The sequence below is a fragment of the Hippocampus bargibanti genome, linkage group LG20 (assembly GCF_051943395.1).
Source record: "Hippocampus bargibanti isolate YZ-2025 linkage group LG20, ASM5194339v1, whole genome shotgun sequence".
In the NCBI taxonomy this organism is placed as follows: domain Eukaryota; kingdom Metazoa; phylum Chordata; class Actinopteri; order Syngnathiformes; family Syngnathidae; genus Hippocampus; species Hippocampus bargibanti.
In genome coordinates this window covers 11,058,029-11,078,052 of record NC_142753.1, presented here as the reverse complement: position 1 = coordinate 11,078,052, position 20,024 = coordinate 11,058,029, and the positions used below count along the sequence as shown (strand labels likewise).

The 20,024-nt window shown below is 42.9% G+C and overlaps 1 protein-coding gene across 6 annotated transcripts; it reads right to left on the bottom strand.

Moving 5' to 3' along the window:
- Positions 1-359: 359 nt before the first annotated feature.
- pum1 (pumilio RNA-binding family member 1) lies at positions 360-19,922 on the bottom strand. Of its 6 annotated transcripts, XM_089023115.1 has the most exons (24): positions 19,753-19,922; positions 18,017-18,188; positions 17,405-17,527; positions 15,928-15,996; positions 14,593-14,698; positions 14,296-14,489; positions 13,301-13,473; positions 13,183-13,224; positions 12,960-13,137; positions 11,795-11,900; positions 11,632-11,730; positions 11,400-11,542; positions 10,318-10,456; positions 10,064-10,198; positions 9,460-9,762; positions 8,113-8,355; positions 7,761-8,031; positions 6,317-6,446; positions 6,093-6,227; positions 5,076-5,213; positions 4,289-4,414; positions 3,318-3,439; positions 1,816-2,008; positions 360-1,248 (listed from the first exon to the last, which is right to left on the bottom strand). In XM_089023115.1, exons 1-24 carry the CDS (start codon positions 19,905-19,907, stop codon positions 1,117-1,119), a joined length of 3,627 nt encoding a protein of 1,208 aa, XP_088879241.1. In that variant the 5' UTR covers positions 19,908-19,922; the 3' UTR covers positions 360-1,116. The 6 variants fall into 6 exon arrangements, with proteins under 6 accessions (XP_088879241.1, XP_088879238.1, XP_088879239.1 ...); XM_089023112.1 differs by having other exon boundaries at positions 12,960-13,224; XM_089023113.1 differs by having other exon boundaries at positions 11,795-11,897; positions 12,960-13,224.
- Positions 19,923-20,024: the final 102 nt, after the last annotated feature.

Below are 20,024 nucleotides of genomic sequence, written 5' to 3'. Positions count from 1 at the left end.
GAGTTACAAAAAATAGTTGCCCAGGCAAGTAAGCATACACAGGTTTTCTGTTAACTATACACATATGGTTACAAGGTGTGCTCATAGTAGTAAATATACACAAGGCGGCTTTTTTTTAATACATATATATAGATATCTTCCACTCCCAAAATGGCTGCCTTTTCATCTTACTCACCCACCCAAAAACAAAACATGAAAAAACATGGACAAGTATGATACAGCACTTTGAGCACTAGCCAAAAAAAAAAAAAAAAAACATCTCATCTGTACAAGTTGTGTTTACTCCCATCAAAAGTGAAGCGTTTACATAAAAAGCTCTTTAAAAAAAGTTTTAAAAAATGCACAAATTAAGCCAGTGGGAGATTTTTTTTGTTTAAGTTAAGCAGATAAAAGCAAGTGTGGTGCGAATATTTTTGTTTCTTTTTTTTGTACAAGTACTACGGGAGAGAAAAAAAAGCAGAACTGGATATTACAATTTACAATATACAATAACTCATGTCACAAACCAAATAGAGAGAATATACACTGAAATGCACAGGTAAAGCCCCCCTCCCCTAATTTTTTTTTCCTCATCATACCAAAAAAAAGGGCGGCAAAGCACTTTTACATTACAAGGGTTTACAAAATGTACAAGTTTACAGTCAGAAGTATGCGTGGTCACTACTAGGATACATTATAGATACAATTGACATCAAAAAAACCTACAAAGTTTTTATATATATATTTATATATATATATTTATATGTACTGTATATGCAAAGATTCTACACCAAGTATACATGTTATATTTATAGAAGCAAGACCAAGAAAACTCCCATGCTAAATGACACGTAGGCTTGGTTAGCCCGGCCGGCGCGCACGCAGGGCCCTTGTGTGCACTCGTCTACGATTGGCTGACAAATTAAATAGTCGTTCGGAATAGTGGTGGGGAGTCATAAAGTTAAATAGGAAAAAAAAAAAGAAATACAGGGGGAAGGTGGTGGAACACCAACCCTAAGTTCAGCAGGCTAGGGGAAGGGGGAGGGGCTTATAGGATGGGTCGGCATGGAAACTGGAGGATTCGGGTTTCCTTCGTCATGAATTCAAATTCACCAGGAGGTTGGTTGGGTGTCGTGTTTACATGATGCCGTTGGGGGGTCCGCAAAGGGGTCCCAGGTCCACGCCGTTCTTCATGTAGTATTTCTCCAGCTTGGCCAGGATGTGTTTGCCGTACGTGTATTTCCGCAGCGTGGAGATGTGCGGTCGGATCTGATCATATTTGGGGAAATAACAGAAATGAGTTATCACTTATTTCATTCATAATAATACATTTCATTTATAAGCGCCTTTCAAAACTCTCATGGTCACTATACAGTCACAGGATGAAGTTTTTCTGTGGGTGAGCAGCGGCAGCCACATGCGCCAGCGTTCACTCAACCCCGAAGTAACTCAAAGAGATGGAAAGCTAGTTAGCTAGCTAATGGATAGCAAATAAATAGCTAATAGATAGCCAGATAGCCAACAATTAGCCAGCTTACAGCCAACCAGCTAATAGCTAGCTAGCTAATGGATAGCCAATAGTGAATAGATAGCTAGATAACCATCAGCTAGACAGCTAATAGGTAGCTAGCTAATGGCTAAATAGCGAATAGATAACTACAACAAGTCGAACCTTTAAAACGTTTTTCACGAGGTCGGTGATTTTTAACGCAGTTTTTGCCGGGACGTGGGTGTTTTTTTTTTCTTCTCACTTCATCCGAATAAGGTCCATCAAGTTCCTCTGCTGAACTTCAGTTGCTCCGGTTGGCTTTTGCAAACATTTGAAACAATCCGAACCTTATGCATGACGATCTTGCGCTGGGTGGGCTCGGCCACGTCGATCATCTTCTGCACCACGTAGTTGGCGTACTGGTCTTTCATCATGGTGTATAAGGCACTGTGAGGGCCCTCCGTCAGGCTGCACACCTCGTCGATCAGCAAGGCTCGTTCGGCCCGCGACGCGTGCGTCACGCACTTCTCCACCACGTTACTAACAGACGGTCGGATGGAGGTGGGAAACCAAAAAAAGCACCGGGGGTGTCATATTTTAAAAACAAGGCTCACTTTTTTTAGAACAAATAGAGAGAAATATATATATATATAGAGAGAGAGAGAGAGAGAGAGAGAGAGAGAGAGAGAGAGAGAGAGAGAGAGAGAGAGAGAGAGAGAGAGAGAGAGAGAGAGAGAGAGAGAGAGAGAGAGAGAGAGAGAGAGAGAGAGAGAGAGAGAGAGAGAGAGAGAGAGAGAGAGAGAGAGAGAGAGAGAGAGAGAGAGAGAGAGAGAGAGAGAGAGAGAGAGAGATATAGAGATATATATATACACAGTATATATAGATATATGGAGATAGAGATAGATGGAGAGAGGAAGGGAGAGAGATAGACAGATAGGTATAGATATAGAGATCAATATATATATATATATATATATATATATATAAAGAGAGATAGGTAGAGATAAAGAGATAGAGATATCTATAGAGAGATAGAGTTAGGTATAGATATATAGAGAGAGTGAGGTATAGATATAGAGATAGATAGAGTTAGGTATAGATATAGAGTTAGGTATAGCTAGAGAGAGATAGGTATAGATATATATATATAGAGAGAGAGAGAGTTAGGTATATATATAGAGAGAGATAAATAGAGTTAGGTATAGGTAGAGAGGGATAGGGATATAGTTAGGTATAGATATTTATAGAGAGATAGAGTTAGGTATAGATATATATATAGAGAGACAGAGTTAGGTATAGATATAGAGAGAGAACTAGAGTTAGGTACAGATATAGAGAGATATACATAAAGGTAGGTATAGATATAGAGATACATAGAGGTAGGTATAGAGATAGAGATTGCTATAGATATAGAGGGACAGAGATAGTTAGGTACAGATATAGAGCAAGGTAGGTATAGATACAGAGATAGACGTAGGTATAGATATAGATAGCTACAGATAGAGAGGGCGAGATAGAGAGACAGAGAGCTAGATATAGGTATAGATAGAAATAGAGAGAGATCAAGAGAGATGGAGACAGATAGAGATATAGATACAGATAAATGGATGCACAGATAGATGGACACACACACACACACACTAAAACGAGTCCACACAGGAAGGGGCATGTAACATATTCAAACATGACAAATGATCAAGCCAATCTTGTCAAAGCACCTTGAAGCCACTCCCAAGCTCCGCCCTCTCAAACGTAATCATTCAGATTTGCTCAAAGCAGCAAAGTCTCACACACACACACAGACTCGCTGCTATCGTATTAATTGTGTTGTATTGTCACCGCGCGCTACCTGGCAAACTTGTGCTGGCTGAGTCCCAACACGTTCCCTCTGATCTCCGCCACTATCTTGCTCTTATCTTCAGCTCGGCCATGCTCCAAAACGTGCTGGATGACGTAGTTGCCGTATTGGTCCTGTACAAATACACACACATCGCGGGAGGTTAGCATCATTTCGCTATCTAGCTGGTTGCCTATCTAGCTAGATATCTGTTGGCTATCGATTTACTAGCTAGCTAGCTTTCTATCTATTTGAGTTATTTCCAGGTCGAGTGAACGCTGGCGTGTGTGGCTGCTCAGAAAAACGTATGCTGTGACTAAAGTGACCTTGAGAGTTTTGAAAGGCGCTTATCAATGAAATGTATTATTATTATCATTTGCTAGCTATTTGCTATCTATTAGCTCTCTGGCTGGCTGGCTAGCTATCTGTTGGCTATAATTGACTAACTAGCTTTATATCTATCTATCTATCGGGTTGATTGATCGCTGGCGCGTGTGGCTGCCGCTGCTCACCCGCAGAAAAACTGATCCAAGTGACCTTGAGAGTTTTGAAAGGCGCTTAGAAGTGAAATGGATTGTTATTATTAGTAGTATTATTATTAGCATTTGCTAGCTATTTGCTATTTATTCGCTCTGGCTGGCTAGCTATCTATTCACTACGTAGCTAGGTATCTGTTCGCTATCGATTGACTACCTAGCTTTCTAGCTATTTGAGTTACCTCCGGGTTGAGTGAACACTGGCGCGTGTGGCTGCCACTGCTCACCTGCAGAAAAACTGATCCTGTGACTGTAAAGTGACCTTGAGAGTTTTGAAAGGCGCTTAGAAATGAAATATATTATTATGTGCCGTTTTCAGAACAGAGTTATCAGTTTGGATGAGTTGTTTCATATCCAATATTTATTTCGTTTGCCCTTTTCGTGTCAGTAGCTAGTATCGATAGCCTTCACAAGTTGGCGGATTCCACGGTGAATGTGCTAGCGGACCTGCACGAGCTGCTCGGTGTGCTGGTGGAGCTCCTCCAGGATGGGCAGCGTCTGCTCTGGCAAGCAATGCTCCAGAATGCGCTGGATGACTCTGCAGCCGTACGGGTGAGTGGACAAGGCGAACACCTAAAACACGCACAACAATGTGGTCAGGCGAAAAAGAAGAAAAATGACAAGTTGAAAAGAAAGGAGCGTCAGCGCAGAGCGCCGATGCGTACGTGGAACTGTCGCGGCTTGGAATTGAAGCGGAGATGTCAGACAATCTTGTCGATAATGGATGCTACAGCTTCGTGTTTGCATTCAAATTCAACATTTAGCTTGTAGTAGACGTGCACATTCCACCATGACGGCTGTGATCCACTGGTGAAAAGGATGCTTTGATCCTCTCCTCTTTCATTGAGAACTGCTTTATGAAATAAAGAGGGTGCAGAAAGTGCTTAAGATTTAATGACTGTTTTTTTTTGACTTGAAGATGGCGTCGCGAGATTGGCTGTCTTTACAGCAGCTCCTGTATTTTATTTTTCTACTTCTTACAATCCTTTTCTCTTACTTTCATCACTTTGCTGCTGTGAAATGTAAATTTCTCCACTGCGAGACACAACAATTTAAAAACAAAAAAGCATACATTTGACGCATAAAGTGCTTCTTTTTAGTAGACTATGCTAATGACACATTTAGCAAATGGATAAAAGATGACGAGCGGGCTACTGTGGTTTGCGTTGCCATGGTAACACAGTACACACACACGCGAGTGTGTGTGTGTACTGTGTTCTTCAATGGTTATTACCTGTCCCTTGAAGGCGTCTATGATAAAGTGCAGCGCATGCGGCTGCACACACTCGATGCACTTTTGCACCACGTGGTTGCCGTTCTGGTCCTTCACACACTTGAGCACGTGGCCGTCCAGTTCGCGCACCATCTCGCTCTGTTCGGGGGAGGCAAAAAAGACAAGAAATTGTGAGATAAAAATCTAAAATCGTGTCGCAAAGATTTTTTTTGGGGGTGGGGGGGGGGGGTACGTTATTACAGGTGGTTAAGCGTGGCCGACAAATAGCGAATGTTCCCCTTGAAGCTAAATAGTTAGCTTCATGAGGAAAGAAATGGCAACATCACAAATTTACGTCAGAAGGACTTGGTTATATACGGGTAAAAAAAAAATGTATTTAATTTATTCACTGCCAGACGATGTGCAAAAATGTGTCCCCTCCAGTGCCAGGGTTTTTGTCATTTCAGGTCCCATAGAATTTTGTGTTATAGGACTACATAAACACTCAAATTAAATTTATTATTATTCTTATCAATGCAGCGCAAGAAATCTTAGACTCTCCTCTTTCATCCAAAAAAAAAGAGTTAATTCCTAAGTTATATGGGTCTGGAGTTATTTGAGCTTGAAATGGGGGCTGCTGTACAAAATACAATACATACATACATATTGATTTATATAGTGCTTTAACAACAGCTGAAGCTATAACAAAGCGGCAACATGGACAAAAGGCAAATATTGCCCCCTGGTGGAAAGGAAAAAAAAACTGCCAGAGGTCTGACCAGCGCTTTATCGGCACCCCTCGCAAAAAAAAAACAAAACAAAATCGGGAATGGCGCTCCACATCATGCTTTTCAATTCTCGAATACATTCGGGAATGGCAGTGAATGAGTTAAAAAAAATTAAACATACATACTTTTCCACATTTAAGGTAAATAAATCCCTCTCCATGGTAGTTTCCAGCTTTACAGTCCCACGATTTTGCAGGTTAATTAACTCTTAAATGGCTCTTGATGTATTCTGGATGTAAATTGTACTCACAATGACTTGCTGTTCCGACGGGATGAACTCCAGCGCCTTCTGGATGACCCTACACCCGTACATCTGCAACGCCAACGACAGAACGTGGCCGCGAATACGCTCGGCAAGCGCCAGCTTCTGATCCAGGCTTCCAAACTGCACCCCAAAAAAAAAAAAAAAAAAAAATGTGCAATGATACCTCCCCTTCAAAATAAAAGAAAACTATCACAAAATAAGAGGTATACCTCAAAGAACTTTTGGATGACGTAGTTTCCAAAGACGTCCACCATGAGCTGGTATGCGGCCTGCAGGATTTCGCTGAAGACGAGCTGGCGCTCAGCCGGACTGGCTCGTTCCAATTTCAACTGGATGAACCTGCGCAAAATGAAAAGAACTTGATTGGGAAAATTACTGCGGAAAGTCACTTGGGATGGAAATTATCGCTAAGTGAGCTTAAGATCACTTATCCGGATCAAAAAATTCTTTATCCATTATCCCCAAGAATATAGTGCACAGGTGTCAAAGTCAAGGCCCGGGGGCCAAACCTGGACCGCCACGTCATTTAATTCGGTCCGCAAAAGCATATCAAGTGCCATGATGCTTGCTAAAGTCTGAAGCAAAATTTCAAATTGTCCCTTGTAAACCATAATACCAGTCATTATTTTTACTTCAAATTGTCGGGAATTGAAAACATGACGTAGAGCGCCATTCCCGAATTAGTTCGGATTTTGTTTTTTTTCTTGCTTGGGTGCTGATAAAGCGTTGGCGATGTCCTCTGGCAATGTTTATGGTTTTCCACAAGGGGGCAGCATGTAACTTTTTGTCCATGTTTGATATTTTTTTCCAGCTTCAGCTGTTAAAACGCTATAGAAACGAATAATTATGTATTGCATTGTATTGTGGACAGCCGCCCTCATTTCAAGCTCATATAACCCGAGACCCATATAATTTAGGAATTAACTTTTTTTCTGATGAAAGAAGAGAGTCTAAGGTTTCTTATGCTGCATTGAATGTTTACGTAGTCGTAAAACTCAAGATTTGGTGGGTTCTGGAATTCAAGTAACAATGACAAAAACCCTGGCACTGGAGTGGACACATTTTTGCACATCGTCTGGCAGTGAATGAGTTAAACAGAATGGAAAATTACAGCGGAAAGTCAAGGTTAAAATATTCCATCAATCAGGCTCCACAAACAACCCGCACAAGCCATCTGCACACTTGATGCAAAAAGCTATCAAGCCAGCTAAACAGAACACAATTGATGAGGAACAAGGTAAAATGATAGCAGAGACAAGGGATCATTCCTCAAGATGGTGAAAGAAGGCTACGTTCCTCATCAAGTGTTTAATGCTGAGGAAATCAAGCCATCAACGACCATCACAAAGGTAAATAAAATGACTTTATTATACAGTACAGTTTATTTCTTTAATTAAAATACCATAGCGCGTTTATTATACATAAATATTTTGTTTAGTTTTAAGGCTTAGAAAATTATGTTTTATGGAGACCTGGGAACGGATTATTCGCATTTTAATGGTTTCCTATAGGAAATTATTTTTTGGGATACACACTTTTCGCCTTACACACTCTGTCTGGGAACAGGTTAAATTCGTAAGCCAAGGTATCACTGTACTATGATTCATAGCCTGTTCAACTAAAATGGCTAAAAAAACATCACCAAGTGCTCACCTGCTTCCATGCTGGTCCTGACTGAACTCCATAATATGTCCAGCGATGTCGCGCAGTTGCAGGTTGGGGTAGCGGTTGTTCCGGAAGTCCTCCAGCAGGCGGCTGCGTCCCGACGGCATCACGTCGGACATGCCGTAGCGTAGCCGCGACGACGGGAACAGCTGGCTGCTCGGGGAGAAGAGCGACGAGCCCGAACTGGCGGCGCTTCGATACTTGGCCTCGGCGCCCGGGGCGGCCGAGATGAAGCGCCCGCTACCGTTGGTCAGGCCCCCTGCGGGGGAATATCGGACGCCGGTGTGAATTGAAATGGATATATACATTGAAAGGTTAGCATCTGGTGTTAGCCGCCTACCCAAATTGAGGTTGGATGAGGAGCTGTGGTTGGAAAGTGAGGGCGGCGGGGTGAGTGAATGGGAAGGGCCCTGATTGGGCAGCGGCATGCCCACCGGGCCGGGCGAGGGGCTGAAGCCCAGCGTGCCGTTGTAGAAGCCGCTATGGCCGATGGGCGTGAGGCTGGAAGGAGTGCGTTTGTATAGCTCGCTGTTGCCCGTTAGCGAGTCGCGCCGGGAACCGCTGCCGCCGCTCGAGTTGGCCACTAGAGGGAGGCAGACACAATAGCCATGTTGATTGTTATCAAGCGGGGCTTCTAAAAATCATAATAGCATAAACATTCAATATGGATTTATGTTTATCTTAAAAATACAATTTTGATGTATTTTTTTATTATACAAGTGCTTTTTTTAATTGTTAAAACATAAAAAAACGTGTAATGCAGTACAAAAATACTTGTCGAACATAATTTTAATATTTCAAAAAATGAATTTCATGTACAACCTTCCCCTACTTTACGAGTCACATATTTCGACTGAATTTTTACCAAAAAGTAGGGGGGAAATGTGTATTTTTTAGCACGGATATTATTTGTAATAAAAAAAAAAAATTGTTTCTTTGGTACAACTCTGCATGTTTTGGCTTTTTTTTATGCAGTGAAAACATTGATGCAAAAAGATGTCAGAAATAATAGATATAATAATAAACTAGTAAAATATAATTTTAAACGAATAAAATACACAATAACATAAATGAAATGAATAAATATTCACAAATACTCATTCAAAATAAAATAATAAACTACTAAAATAGCACACTAATAAACTCTTAAACTAATATAGTAAAAAAATAACAAATAAAATAATACTAAGTATTAAAATACTAAAAGAATAAATTCGTAAAATACACTAATAAACTCTTAAACTAATAAAAAAAAAAAACAACATAATAAATAAAATAAATAAATACCAACAAATACTTAAATACTAAATTAATAAAACACAAAAAAATAACATAAAATACTAAAATAATAAACTCGTATAATAGTACACTTCTTTACCTTTCGGCTTTTCCCTTCAAGGGGTCGCCACAGCGAATCAGTGTCCTCCATCGTCAGAGGTTTGATTGGCATGTTTGTTTTGGCCAAGCTTTTACGTCGGATGCCCTTTCTGACACAACCCTCTGTATTTATCCAGGCTAAAATAGTACACTCATAAACTAAAAATCATAAAATAATAAATAAAATGAATACATACTAAATACTAAAATAATAAACTAGTAACATAGTACACTAATAAACTAAAAAATAATAACATAATAATAAATAAAATGGATACATTGGAATGAAAAAGAAATAAAATCTTCCTACCTGCAGTACCGAAGCCCCCCAACGTGGCCCCCAGAGTGGCGCCAAGGGAGGAAGAGGCTTGCTGACTGAAGCCCAAGGAAGCAGAACCGGGACCGGGCTGGCCGGAGCCTTGTGAGAAGAGCGACGAACTCTGCGAAGAGGAGCTGAGCGAGGATGAGCCGTAAAAGGAACTGCCGCCCAAAGGACCGCTGCCGGGGCCCCCCTGCTGCTGGGGCTGCTGGGACGTCATGGTGCGGAAGGGGCCGTTGGCGCCGCCGCCCAGGCCGCCGTTGCCGTTACCCGCTGAGGCCGCGGCGGCAGCAACTAACCGCAAGGAGAAAGAAAACTTCCAGTGATGAATATGATTCAAATAGTTCCGAAGAGGAAAGCATAAATGTTTGCCAACGCTTAAAGAAGTCCTTGCGTCTCATTTTGAGGCGTCTGGACTCCAATGTAGCGCCCAGAAAATGCACAAGATGGCGCCCAAGATCCGTTGGAAATGGGCTGATTTGTCTGCTGGGAATTTGTGTCAACTAGTATCAAATAGTAGTCTTGGTGCGACACACAACGATTCACCGTCTTATGACTGATGACACGCCGGTTAATCCGTCATTGCGTCTTTCACCTGCTTGAGCCGCAGAAGGCGATAGGATGACAGACGCGGGGGCCATGAGACGAACGGGACCGCTACGAGCGCCGGTATTCACCACCAGGGCGCCCGTCTGGTCGTAGTAGGCTGCGGGGGCCAGGACGGGGTAACCTGGTAAGGGGGGGGGGGGGGGGGGGGGGGGTGAAGAAAAATATGAGCCATGTCGGGAAAAATAAGATCACTATTAGTGAAAACGTAAAAAAAAAAAACAGTGAAACAAATTGCTTTACCAGGCACCCCTGCTGCCAACCCCTGCCCAAAGGCAAGGGCGGAGTTGACTGCCGCCGTGGCAACCAGCTGCTCGTTCTGTTGCCCTTGCTGCCCCTGGCTGGGGGTCAAGGGACGCTGGTTGCCTCCCGCACGCATCACCTTGGATGATATGGCGAGGGAAGACAAAAAAAAAATTTAAAAAGTGAACGGCTGAGTTGGGAAGTGGCCCGAATCAATGCAGTGATACCTCGGTTTACGAACCCCATTGGCTTACGAACTTTTCGGTTTACGAACGTTACATTGATTAACATTTTACCTTGGCATACAAACTATTTTTCGGGATACATACGGAGCTGCCACAATGAGTGATGTGTCGTTCGCAAACGGGCTCGTTCTAACAAGAAAATGGCAGCCGACTTTTTTGGTCCTCTATTCCCCACCCCCAGTCGTCGGTGAAAGCCACGTGATTGGTCAAGAACGCAGCAGTGAGGGGAGGAGGTTTAAACATTAAAGTGAAAAGCAGACGACAGTGAGAGAGTTTCAACTTTGATAGTTCAAAGGCAGTGTAGACTGCAAGGTTAAAATATCCCATCAATCAGGCTCCACAAACAACCCGCACAAGCCATCTGTACACTTGATGCAAAAAGCTTTCAACCCAGCTAAAAACAATACAATTGATGAGGAACTAGATAAAATTATCGCATAGAAAGCACCTACAAGGAGTCATTCCTCAAGATGGCGAAAGAAAGGTTACGTTCCTCATCAAGTGTTTAATGCTGAGGAAACCTGCCACTTCATTCCATCAAGCCATCGACGACCATCACTAAGGTAAATAAAACGACTTTATTATACTGTACAGTTTATTTCTTTAATTATAAGACCATAGCACATTTATTATACGTAAAATATGGTATATTTTGTCATGTTTAAGGCTTAGAAAATTAGAAAATTATGTTTTATGGGGACCTGGGAACGGATTATTCTCATTTTAATGGTTTCCTATGGGAAATTAATTTTTGGGATACACTTTTCTCCTTACACACTCTGTCTGGGAACCATTTAAGTTCGCAAGCCAAGGTATCACTGTATTTGTTTCACTGACCTGCTGTTGATTCTGCTGGCCCTGGTTTGCCGCCTGTTGATTGGCTGAATTGTTGGCGGCAGCTGCCTGTTGCTGGAACAGATTGGCGGGGTACACGCCCCACGGCGTGACGCCGTAGTACTGAGGAGGCATCACCGCCGGCCCTAAAAAAAAAAAATAATAATAATAATAATAATTAACATTTATAAACTGAGAAACTTTTCCACAGGCGTCATCAGGCCATGACACGTACCGAGAGTTGCCGCCGCCGCTAGTCCCGCCGCGTAGGGGTCCGTTCCTGGCGGGGCAGCGCTGATGATGTAAGGATTGGGAACAAAAGCAGGGGCCAGACCTAGAGATATCAAGAGTATCTTATCGTCTTGGATAATTTCAAGACAATAATGTCATTTTCGTACCAATATGGGGTTGCTGTGCCGCCGCCGCCGCCGCCAAGGCGTACTGTTGCTGCTGAGCGGCGGTGAGCTGCTGCACGGCCAAAGCGTTGTTTCTCTGGAAAAGCTGCTGCACAACAGAAGAAAACATTTGCATTGGATTGGATTAGCCTTTATTAGTCTCGCAGTGGAGACATTTATATTTCACAGCAATAAAGTGATGAAAGGAAGAAGAAAGGAAAGAAAGAAGTAGAAAAACTAAATTCTGTCAGTTCCAAAAAAAGTAACTAATTCACTGCCGTTCTTGATTTTAATCAGGAATTGAAAAGCATCATGTGGATCGCCATTGCTGATTTTTTTTTTCTTATGGTTGGGTGCGGATCAAGCTCCAGTCAGACCTCTGGCAATGTTTTTCCCTGCAGATAACCAGAAAATCAAATAAAGCCGATGAAAAAAAAAGAGTCTAATGTTCTTGGATTAGCTTTTATTAGTCTCACAGGAGAGACATTTCACAGCAGCAAACTGATGAAAGAAAGAAGAAAGGAAAGGAAGAAGTAGAAGAACAAAATACAGGAGGCTACTGGAAAGGCAGCCACTTTCGCGGCGCCATCTTGAAGTCAAAATGTATTTTATTTTGATCTAAACGGGGCGATGGTATGAAATCAGCATTTCGTGTGAATATTTCTTGATTTATTGATTTAGCTGTCTAGCTAGCTATCTCGCTAGCTAGGCTTTTGCTATCTGGCTCCATGGCCAGCTATCTATATAGCTGGCTGGCTAGCTATCTAGCTACATTGCTATGTATTGGAGAGCTAGCTAGCTTTCTATCTATTTGAGTTACTTCTGGGTTGAGTGAACGCTGGGATGTGTGGCTGCCGCTGCTCACCCACAGAAAAAAAAAACTTATCCCGTGACTGTAAAGTGACCTTGAGAGTTTTGAAAGGCGCTTTTAAGTGAAATGTATTATTATTATTAAAAGAAAAAATAAATAAACAAACAATATAACATTTTCTGTGTAGCTCTCTCTCTTGTTTCTATTTATAATTGTATTTTATTTATTGCACTCTATTTGTGATTGTATTTTATTGATTATAGTCCCGATGCTTGTCTGTGACTGTAAAGTGTCCTTGAGAGCTTTGAAAGGCGCTACTACTATTATTATTATTATTATTATTATGAATCCGCCTACCTGCTGCTGGCTATTATAATCAAAGAGTCCCACAGTGGGCGCCGAGTCCATCTGCATCTGCGAATTGTAGTCAAACTGAAGCGGCTCCATCACAGACTCCATCGGATCCATGGCGACACCGCCCTGGTCCACGCCGGGAAAGTCCTCAGGCGGTTTGGGACCACCGGCGCCGCCGAGGGGCGTCAACCCGTCCACGTTGACGCCCCCCGGCCCGCCTAACAGGTCTCCGTCCGTGCCCGGAGGCTGCATGTTGCCCGGCGGGCGGCTGCGGGGGGAAAAACAAAGTTGACGGACGGCAGAAACATTCAGTCACATTGGTAGGATAACGATCCAATACGTACCCGAATTCTTTGACGTCGACGTCCAGACCGTTTTGCACGGGGAGACCGTTCGGGTTGATGACGTCGTTGATGACGTCGGCCTCCACCTCCGCCAGCTCTTTCAACTTCTCCGCCTCAAACGTGGCCTTGGGCTTCTCCCGCTTGTCCTCCACCACCTCGCTGTCCCGCTGGCCCTGTGCCAGCATCACGCGCAACCACGGAATCGATAAATGCAATTGGAAAAAAAATAATGTTCCTATACTGTTTTAGAACACCTGATACAGTGATACCTTGGCTTACGAACTTAATTGGTTCACAGACAGAGTGTGTAAGGCGAAAAGTGTGCATCCTAAAAATTAATTTACCATAGGAAACCATTAAAATGAGAATAATCCGTTCTCAGTTCCCCATAAAACATAATTTTCAACTAAATAAGCCTTAAAACTACACACAATATACCTTATTTTATGTATAATAAACGTGATTTGTTATTATAATTAAAGAAATAAACTGTATTGTATAATAAAGTTGGTTTATTTACCTTTGTGATAGTCATTGATGGCTTGATGGAATGGATAGCTTCATGGAACTCTGGGTTTTCTCCGACTCCCAAGAAAATCGATATAACGAGACTTTACTGTAACTGGTTTCCTAGCTTGTATGTTCTCTTCAAATTGTACAGAATGCTTGTGCGGGTTATTTGTGGAGCCTGATTGATGGGATATTATAACCTTGCAGTCTACACTCAAAGTTGAAATGAGTCCAAATTTCACTGCGTTTTCTATCCATTTCACTTTTGTTTTTTTTTTTTGTTTCAAGCTCTGTCGTCTCCCTTTCGTGTGTCTGTGTGTGTGTTTCTGTAACACCTCCCCCCGCTCACTGCTGCGTGTGTCCTGCTGCGGGTGACCCCTCCCGCCTCTACCATGGATCTTGACCAATCATGTGCAGCTTTAACCGAAGACTGGCGGCGAAGAATAGAGGGGAAAAAAAAGCCGGCTGCCATTTTCAGCACTCACATAAGGTCCTTTCCGTAGACAAGAGTCCAACTTGTCGGCAGGCGAGGAGGAGAGCACGTACTCCACCATGCTAACGCCCAGCCCGCCACTCTCGGATCGCGGAGACATAACGGAGCCCACGCCCACTTCGACGCCGCCGTGGAAGCCCTGACCTGGTCGGCGGGACACCATGATGGGCTGAGACACCGAGTGGTCTACGGGAGATGGGAGCGACGGTTGAGTCGGGGGGAGGGAAAGGTTCATCGCCGCCATTTGGAAAGTCGACTATCTGCGTTATAAAAAGGTTCAATTGTCTACCTGAGGCCCCCCATGCGCTGTCCCTCCACTGGTCCAGGAAAATTCCCTTTGGGCCATCCTTCCCGGAGTCGTCCGTCTCCCAGAACTTCTTTCCAGGGAGCAGCTGCTGCAAAGGGAACAAAGCCAGGGTTGGCGAAGTGGTTACGTTTGACCTTTGACAAAATGGAAACAAAGATTTAAGAAGGAAAAAAATATTATAATAATTACATCTGTAGGCTGGATTTATACTGCAAGGGACTACAGTGATAACTTGGCTTACGAACTTAATTGGTTCCCAGACAGAGTGTGTAAGGCAAAAAGTGTGTATCCCAAAAAATAATTTCCCAAAGGAAACCATTAAAATGAGAATAATCCGTTCCCAGGTCCCCATAAAACATAATTTTCTACTTTCACAAAATATTACCTTATTTTAGATACCTTATTTTATGTATAATAAATGTGCTATGGTTTTATAATTAAAGAAATAAACTGTACTGTATAATAGTCATTTTATTTACCTTTGTGATGGTCGTTGATGGCTTGATGGAATGGAGTGGCCAGTTTCCTCAGCATTAAACACTTGAGGAACGTAACCTTCTTCTTTCACCATCTTGAGGAATGATCCCTTGGAGGTGCTTTCTCTGCGATCATTTTATCTAGTTCCTCATCAATTGTGTTCTGTTTAGCTGGTTTGATAGCTTTTTGCATCGAGTGTACAGATGGCTTGTGCGGGTTGCTTGTGGAGCCTGATTGTGAAGCGTGTACAGTATTGTAGGGGATTTCTCAGTGATAATTTTATCTAGTTCCTCATCAATTGTGTTCTGTTTATATATATATATATATATATATATATATATATATATATAAATTATATATATATATATATATATATATATATATATATATATATATATATATATATATATATATATAAATTATATATATAAAGAGTCATTTTATTAAATATACATAATTTGTAGTTAAGATAGCTAGAGTGCTAGCGAGAGAGCTATCGATCGATAGATAGATACTGAAGATAAATAGATAGTTTGTTAAATAAAGTCAAGAATGAATTTCAGTCACAAAATAGCTAAACGGCTTAATAAACCCAAGCTAAACCTGCTGGCCAGTTTCTCGCCTTTTGTCCGATCTCGTTATTCAGGAAAAACAAAGGCACATCTCATTTTGAACTTTCCTCCCAGTTCCGTTAGCCTTGGATTTCCTGTTTGTCAAGTCTACGATGAGCCAGGGTTTGGCACAAGTGCCAAGGTAGAACCAACCAGCGCCATTCAGTGTATGACTGTGACTAACTTTTAAAATTTAACTTAAAAAAATATTTTTTTTTGAAGGTCTCACCTCTCCCATGGCGCGTCCCTCCAAAGCTAACGCCTGGAAGTCGTGATTCAACTCGTCCATGGAGCGCACCTGAAGACAAAGGACAAAAATCAACAACAAAAAGTCATACCTTTTCGGAGTTTCTCGGTTCAAGAGACCACACGTCTCGTCTGATGGGCCCGCAAGAAATTCCAGCTACATCTCAAATTGTTTTCAACAAGCAAGGCCTTTATTTTTATAATGACGCACACAACATTAAACACACAAAAAAAACACTCCTTCTCTTTTATGTACATACATTAACTGAAGGAGGTACAGATACAATATGTTTAGCTCCGCGAGGGAGGAATCTATTTTTAATCATAAAGAAAGGCAACATTGCGGAGTGCCCACAAGTCAAGAGTTGGGTGTAAGTAAAACAAGCTCCAAATATAAATGACATCTCTTTAATGACGCTTGATGAACTGTGGCTATTACAGTGCTACCTTGGCTTACGAACTTAATTGGTTCCCAGACAGAGTGTGTAAGGCAAAAAGTGTGTATCCCAAAAATTAATTTCCCATAGGAAACCATTAAAATGAGAATAATCCGTTCCCAGGTTGCCCAAAAACATAATTTTCTACGTTCTAAGCCTTTAAACTACACAAAATATACCTTATTTTACGTATAATAAATGTGATATGGTATTATAATTAAAGAAATAAACTGTACTGTATAATAAAGTCATTTTATTGACCTTTGTGATGGTCGTTGATGGCTTGATGGAATGGAGTGGCAGGTTTCCTCAGCATTAAACACTTGATGAGGAACGTAACCTTGTTCTTTCACCATCTTGAGGAATGATCCCTTGGAGGTGCTTTCTCCGCGATAATGTTATCTAGTTCCTCGTCAATTTTGTTCTGTTTAGCTGGGTTGATAGCTTTTTGCATCAAGTGTACAGATGGCTTGTGCGGGTTATTTGTGGAGGCTGATTGATGGGAATTTTAACCTTGCAGGGTACACTCTGCCTTTGATCTATCAAAGTTGAAACAAGTCAAAATTTCACTGTTTTTCTATACATTTTGTCACTCTCTCGCTGTCGTCTGCCTGTCTCTTTAATGTGTAAACCACCTTCCCTCACTGCTGCGTTCTTGACCAATCACGTGGCTTTAAACGACGACTAGAGGCGGGGAATAGAGGACCAAAATAAGCCGGCTGCCATTTTGTTGGGAGAAGAACAGGCTCGTTCGCGAACGACACGTTACTCATTGTGGCAGCTCCGTGTGTATCCCGAAAAATAGTTTGTATGCCAAGGTGAAATTTTCATACATTTAACGTTCGTAAACCGAGGGGTTCGTAAACCGAGGGGTTCGTAAACCAAGGCGTTCGTAAACCAAGGTATCACTGTACATTTATGACTGCGTCTGTTTGAGAGAGGCGTTTGGGACGCAGACAATATCCGTCTGTCAAATCAACTTAAGTCCATTCTCGCTCGCAAACAACGGGAGCACCCAAGTACCTGGCTGTCATGAATGTTGTCCCCAGTGGGCCAGCGGTGCTTTCCGGGCTGCTCGCCGTGTTGCCGTTGGAAAAAGTAGTCTACCATAGCGTCATCCTGGGAACGTCCGGCACCTGCCACACCCTGAGCGGACAAAATGGTCACCGTCAATGCGCACATAAGCAAAAGCAGCTTGGCGAGATATTTACAGTGAACACCTAGTGGTTCTTGGTCCTAAGCATGGACCGCTTGCTCTCGCACAGATTTTTCACCAATTGTCTCTACAGTTTTTTTTGTATGTCCACATTTTGAGTAGAATGCCTTCAGTGTAGTACCATCTTGTAGCTTTGCACTGAGCTTGACAGTTTTAGATCCGTTTTACATGATAGGTTGGCATCAAGCTAATTTAATTTGAATGAACGTTCTGTCTGATCATTAGCATGTCAACTGTATAAGTATAAAACGTTTTTGTGATGTCAGTTAGGAGACAAAAAAAGGGTGTCGGTTGTCCTTTAATGATTAATGGTAATAGAAAACGGATTCCACTATATTTTGAAGTATGTCAATTGTCATTGAAAATGGCTTTCGCTGTAAAGAGAATAGTACAATTATTATTATTATTTTTAATGTTACCTGCTGGCTGGGCGGTGGGGGCTGAGGAGCCTGCCCAGCGGGAGGGACATGTCCTCCGCTGCTCAGCACCACGGGCATGCTGCTGGGAGACCGAGTTCTATAGTGCGGGCTGAAGGAATCCTGCCAGATGACTGCTTTCCTCTTCAGCACACACTGCTCATTCCACCACGGCCTGGCCAGGAGAGAAACAAAACAAACGTTACGCCATGACATCACCATGCCAAGAGCTAAGAAAGCATTAAAAAGATGACATGGAAAAGATTGACAAGGCAGATACGTGAAATGTTATCCAATAGTATGACAATCTATTTGGCGGTGATATATTTGGGTGAAATTTGAAAAATGAGTACAGTTTAGAAGTTTGCATTCATTTTGTGCATGGCATAACTGTGTGAAATAGCGCGTGTAAAACAAATGCAATTTAACACAACTTAGTTAATAATCAACCATAGTTTCTTTCTAATAAAATATACTGATGTCATTTATTGGACAATCGTCCGCCGAATTGCACTTGTAGGCATTCTGAAAATTGAATTACGGCCATCGCTTTATGGTCACTCACCTGCACAATCTGATTAGGGCCAAAACAAAATGTCTGCCTTGACAATGATAACAATGCTCAATTTCTGCTGCGATTCATGCAGCCTGACAGACGGATGCTGAGCAGGTTAAACCCTCCCAAATCTCTCTCTTTCAACACCCCTCTTTACTTTATCCCATTTAATCTCTTTTAAAAATCCGTAGGTTCATTTTATCAGGGCCTTAAGGGGAACTGAGCCATGTTCCATTTCATTAGCATGTTAGCTATCTTCAAAAACACACCCCCTTTTCGACTTAAGACACGAAAAAATGATTGTTACAAATGATAAAACGCGACAAAATTGTAAAAATGTACCTCCTGAATGATACTTTTATACAAGTGTCAGGTATTTGTGTGGCTACGACGACGGGGGAGCAGGTAGACGAACACCCGGAAATTCACAACATGCGGGTCATTCACCGACATGACATGCTTGCAGTACCCGGAAACGAGCGACGATTCCCGGGTTGCGAGGCACCAACAACCGGTTGGGATGATGGGGGTCGACCGGTAAATTTATTATCCATGTTGTGTATCCCCCAACCGGCGAGGTTGACGTGGGTGATGATATAGGTTAGCGTCCCCGGACACTCGTGTTTGCCTTTCCTCTTCCACGGCGGACATGACAACAAAAGCAAGCAGAATAGCAGAATGCGAACCGGCACGCGCGATTAATAACCGAGGTTCTCACACGCTCGTAACCGGATTCACTCACTCCAGAACCGAGCGAGACTTGGTCGCCGGCTCGGTCTGTCGGTGTCTCGCAACAATAACACGGCCTCCCCCTCTTCCCCCCGACTTCACACTGCTTTCAGCCAGGGGTGAAACAGTGACCAAACATGGGGGGGCAAAGTGTGTTTTGTAACAAACCGTGGCGGTGTTGGCCCAAACGGCCCGGTTCTCTTGCCGGTGTGCCGGGCACTCCGCAACCGGACACGGGTACTTGTGACGCGGGTGCGGAACAAAGGCCAGCGAGCAGCTCTGGAGCGGAAGACCGACACAACGGGAAGAAAGGGGGGGAAGGCTCTGGTGGTGTGTCGGCTCCTCCGTCTCACAAAAGAAGCTCCTTTAACCCCGTCATGGTGACAATATCAGTACCGCTGCGTGGCTTAGCGTCGTCCGGAGATATCATCCGACATTAGCGGGCTGTACTCACCGGCGGAGAGGGTGGATGGTGGCGGATTTTGGCCCCAGCTTCTCTCTGACACCCCAGGATTTCACTCCGACAACATGGCGGCTCGGCGGAGGAGTAGGCGCGAGCGCTGCATGATGGGAAGGGACGGGAGGGCCTGGAGAGAGCGTGCGGTTCATTGCGCCAACCGGAGAGGGGAGGGCCGAACCGGGGACCCGCTTCCTTTGTTAGGCGCCGTGCTGCATTTATGGAACTCATTCACGCCGTTTGTCAATGGCGACGGGGAGGACCATGTT

Bases quoted from the DNA above. Each gene is read 5' to 3' on its own strand.
- pum1 (XM_089023111.1), bottom strand. From the start codon at position 19,907: ATGAACCGCACGCTCTCTCCAGGCCCTCCCGTCCCTTCCCATCATGCA. The intron at 8,356-9,459 runs GTAGGAAGATTT...GCCTCCCTCTAG, and splicing joins GGGGGGCTTCGGTACTGCAG to TGGCCAACTCGAGCGGCGGC. The intron at 3,440-4,288 runs GTCCGCTAGCAC...GTATTTGTACAG, and splicing joins ACACCGAGCAGCTCGTGCAG to GACCAATACGGCAACTACGT.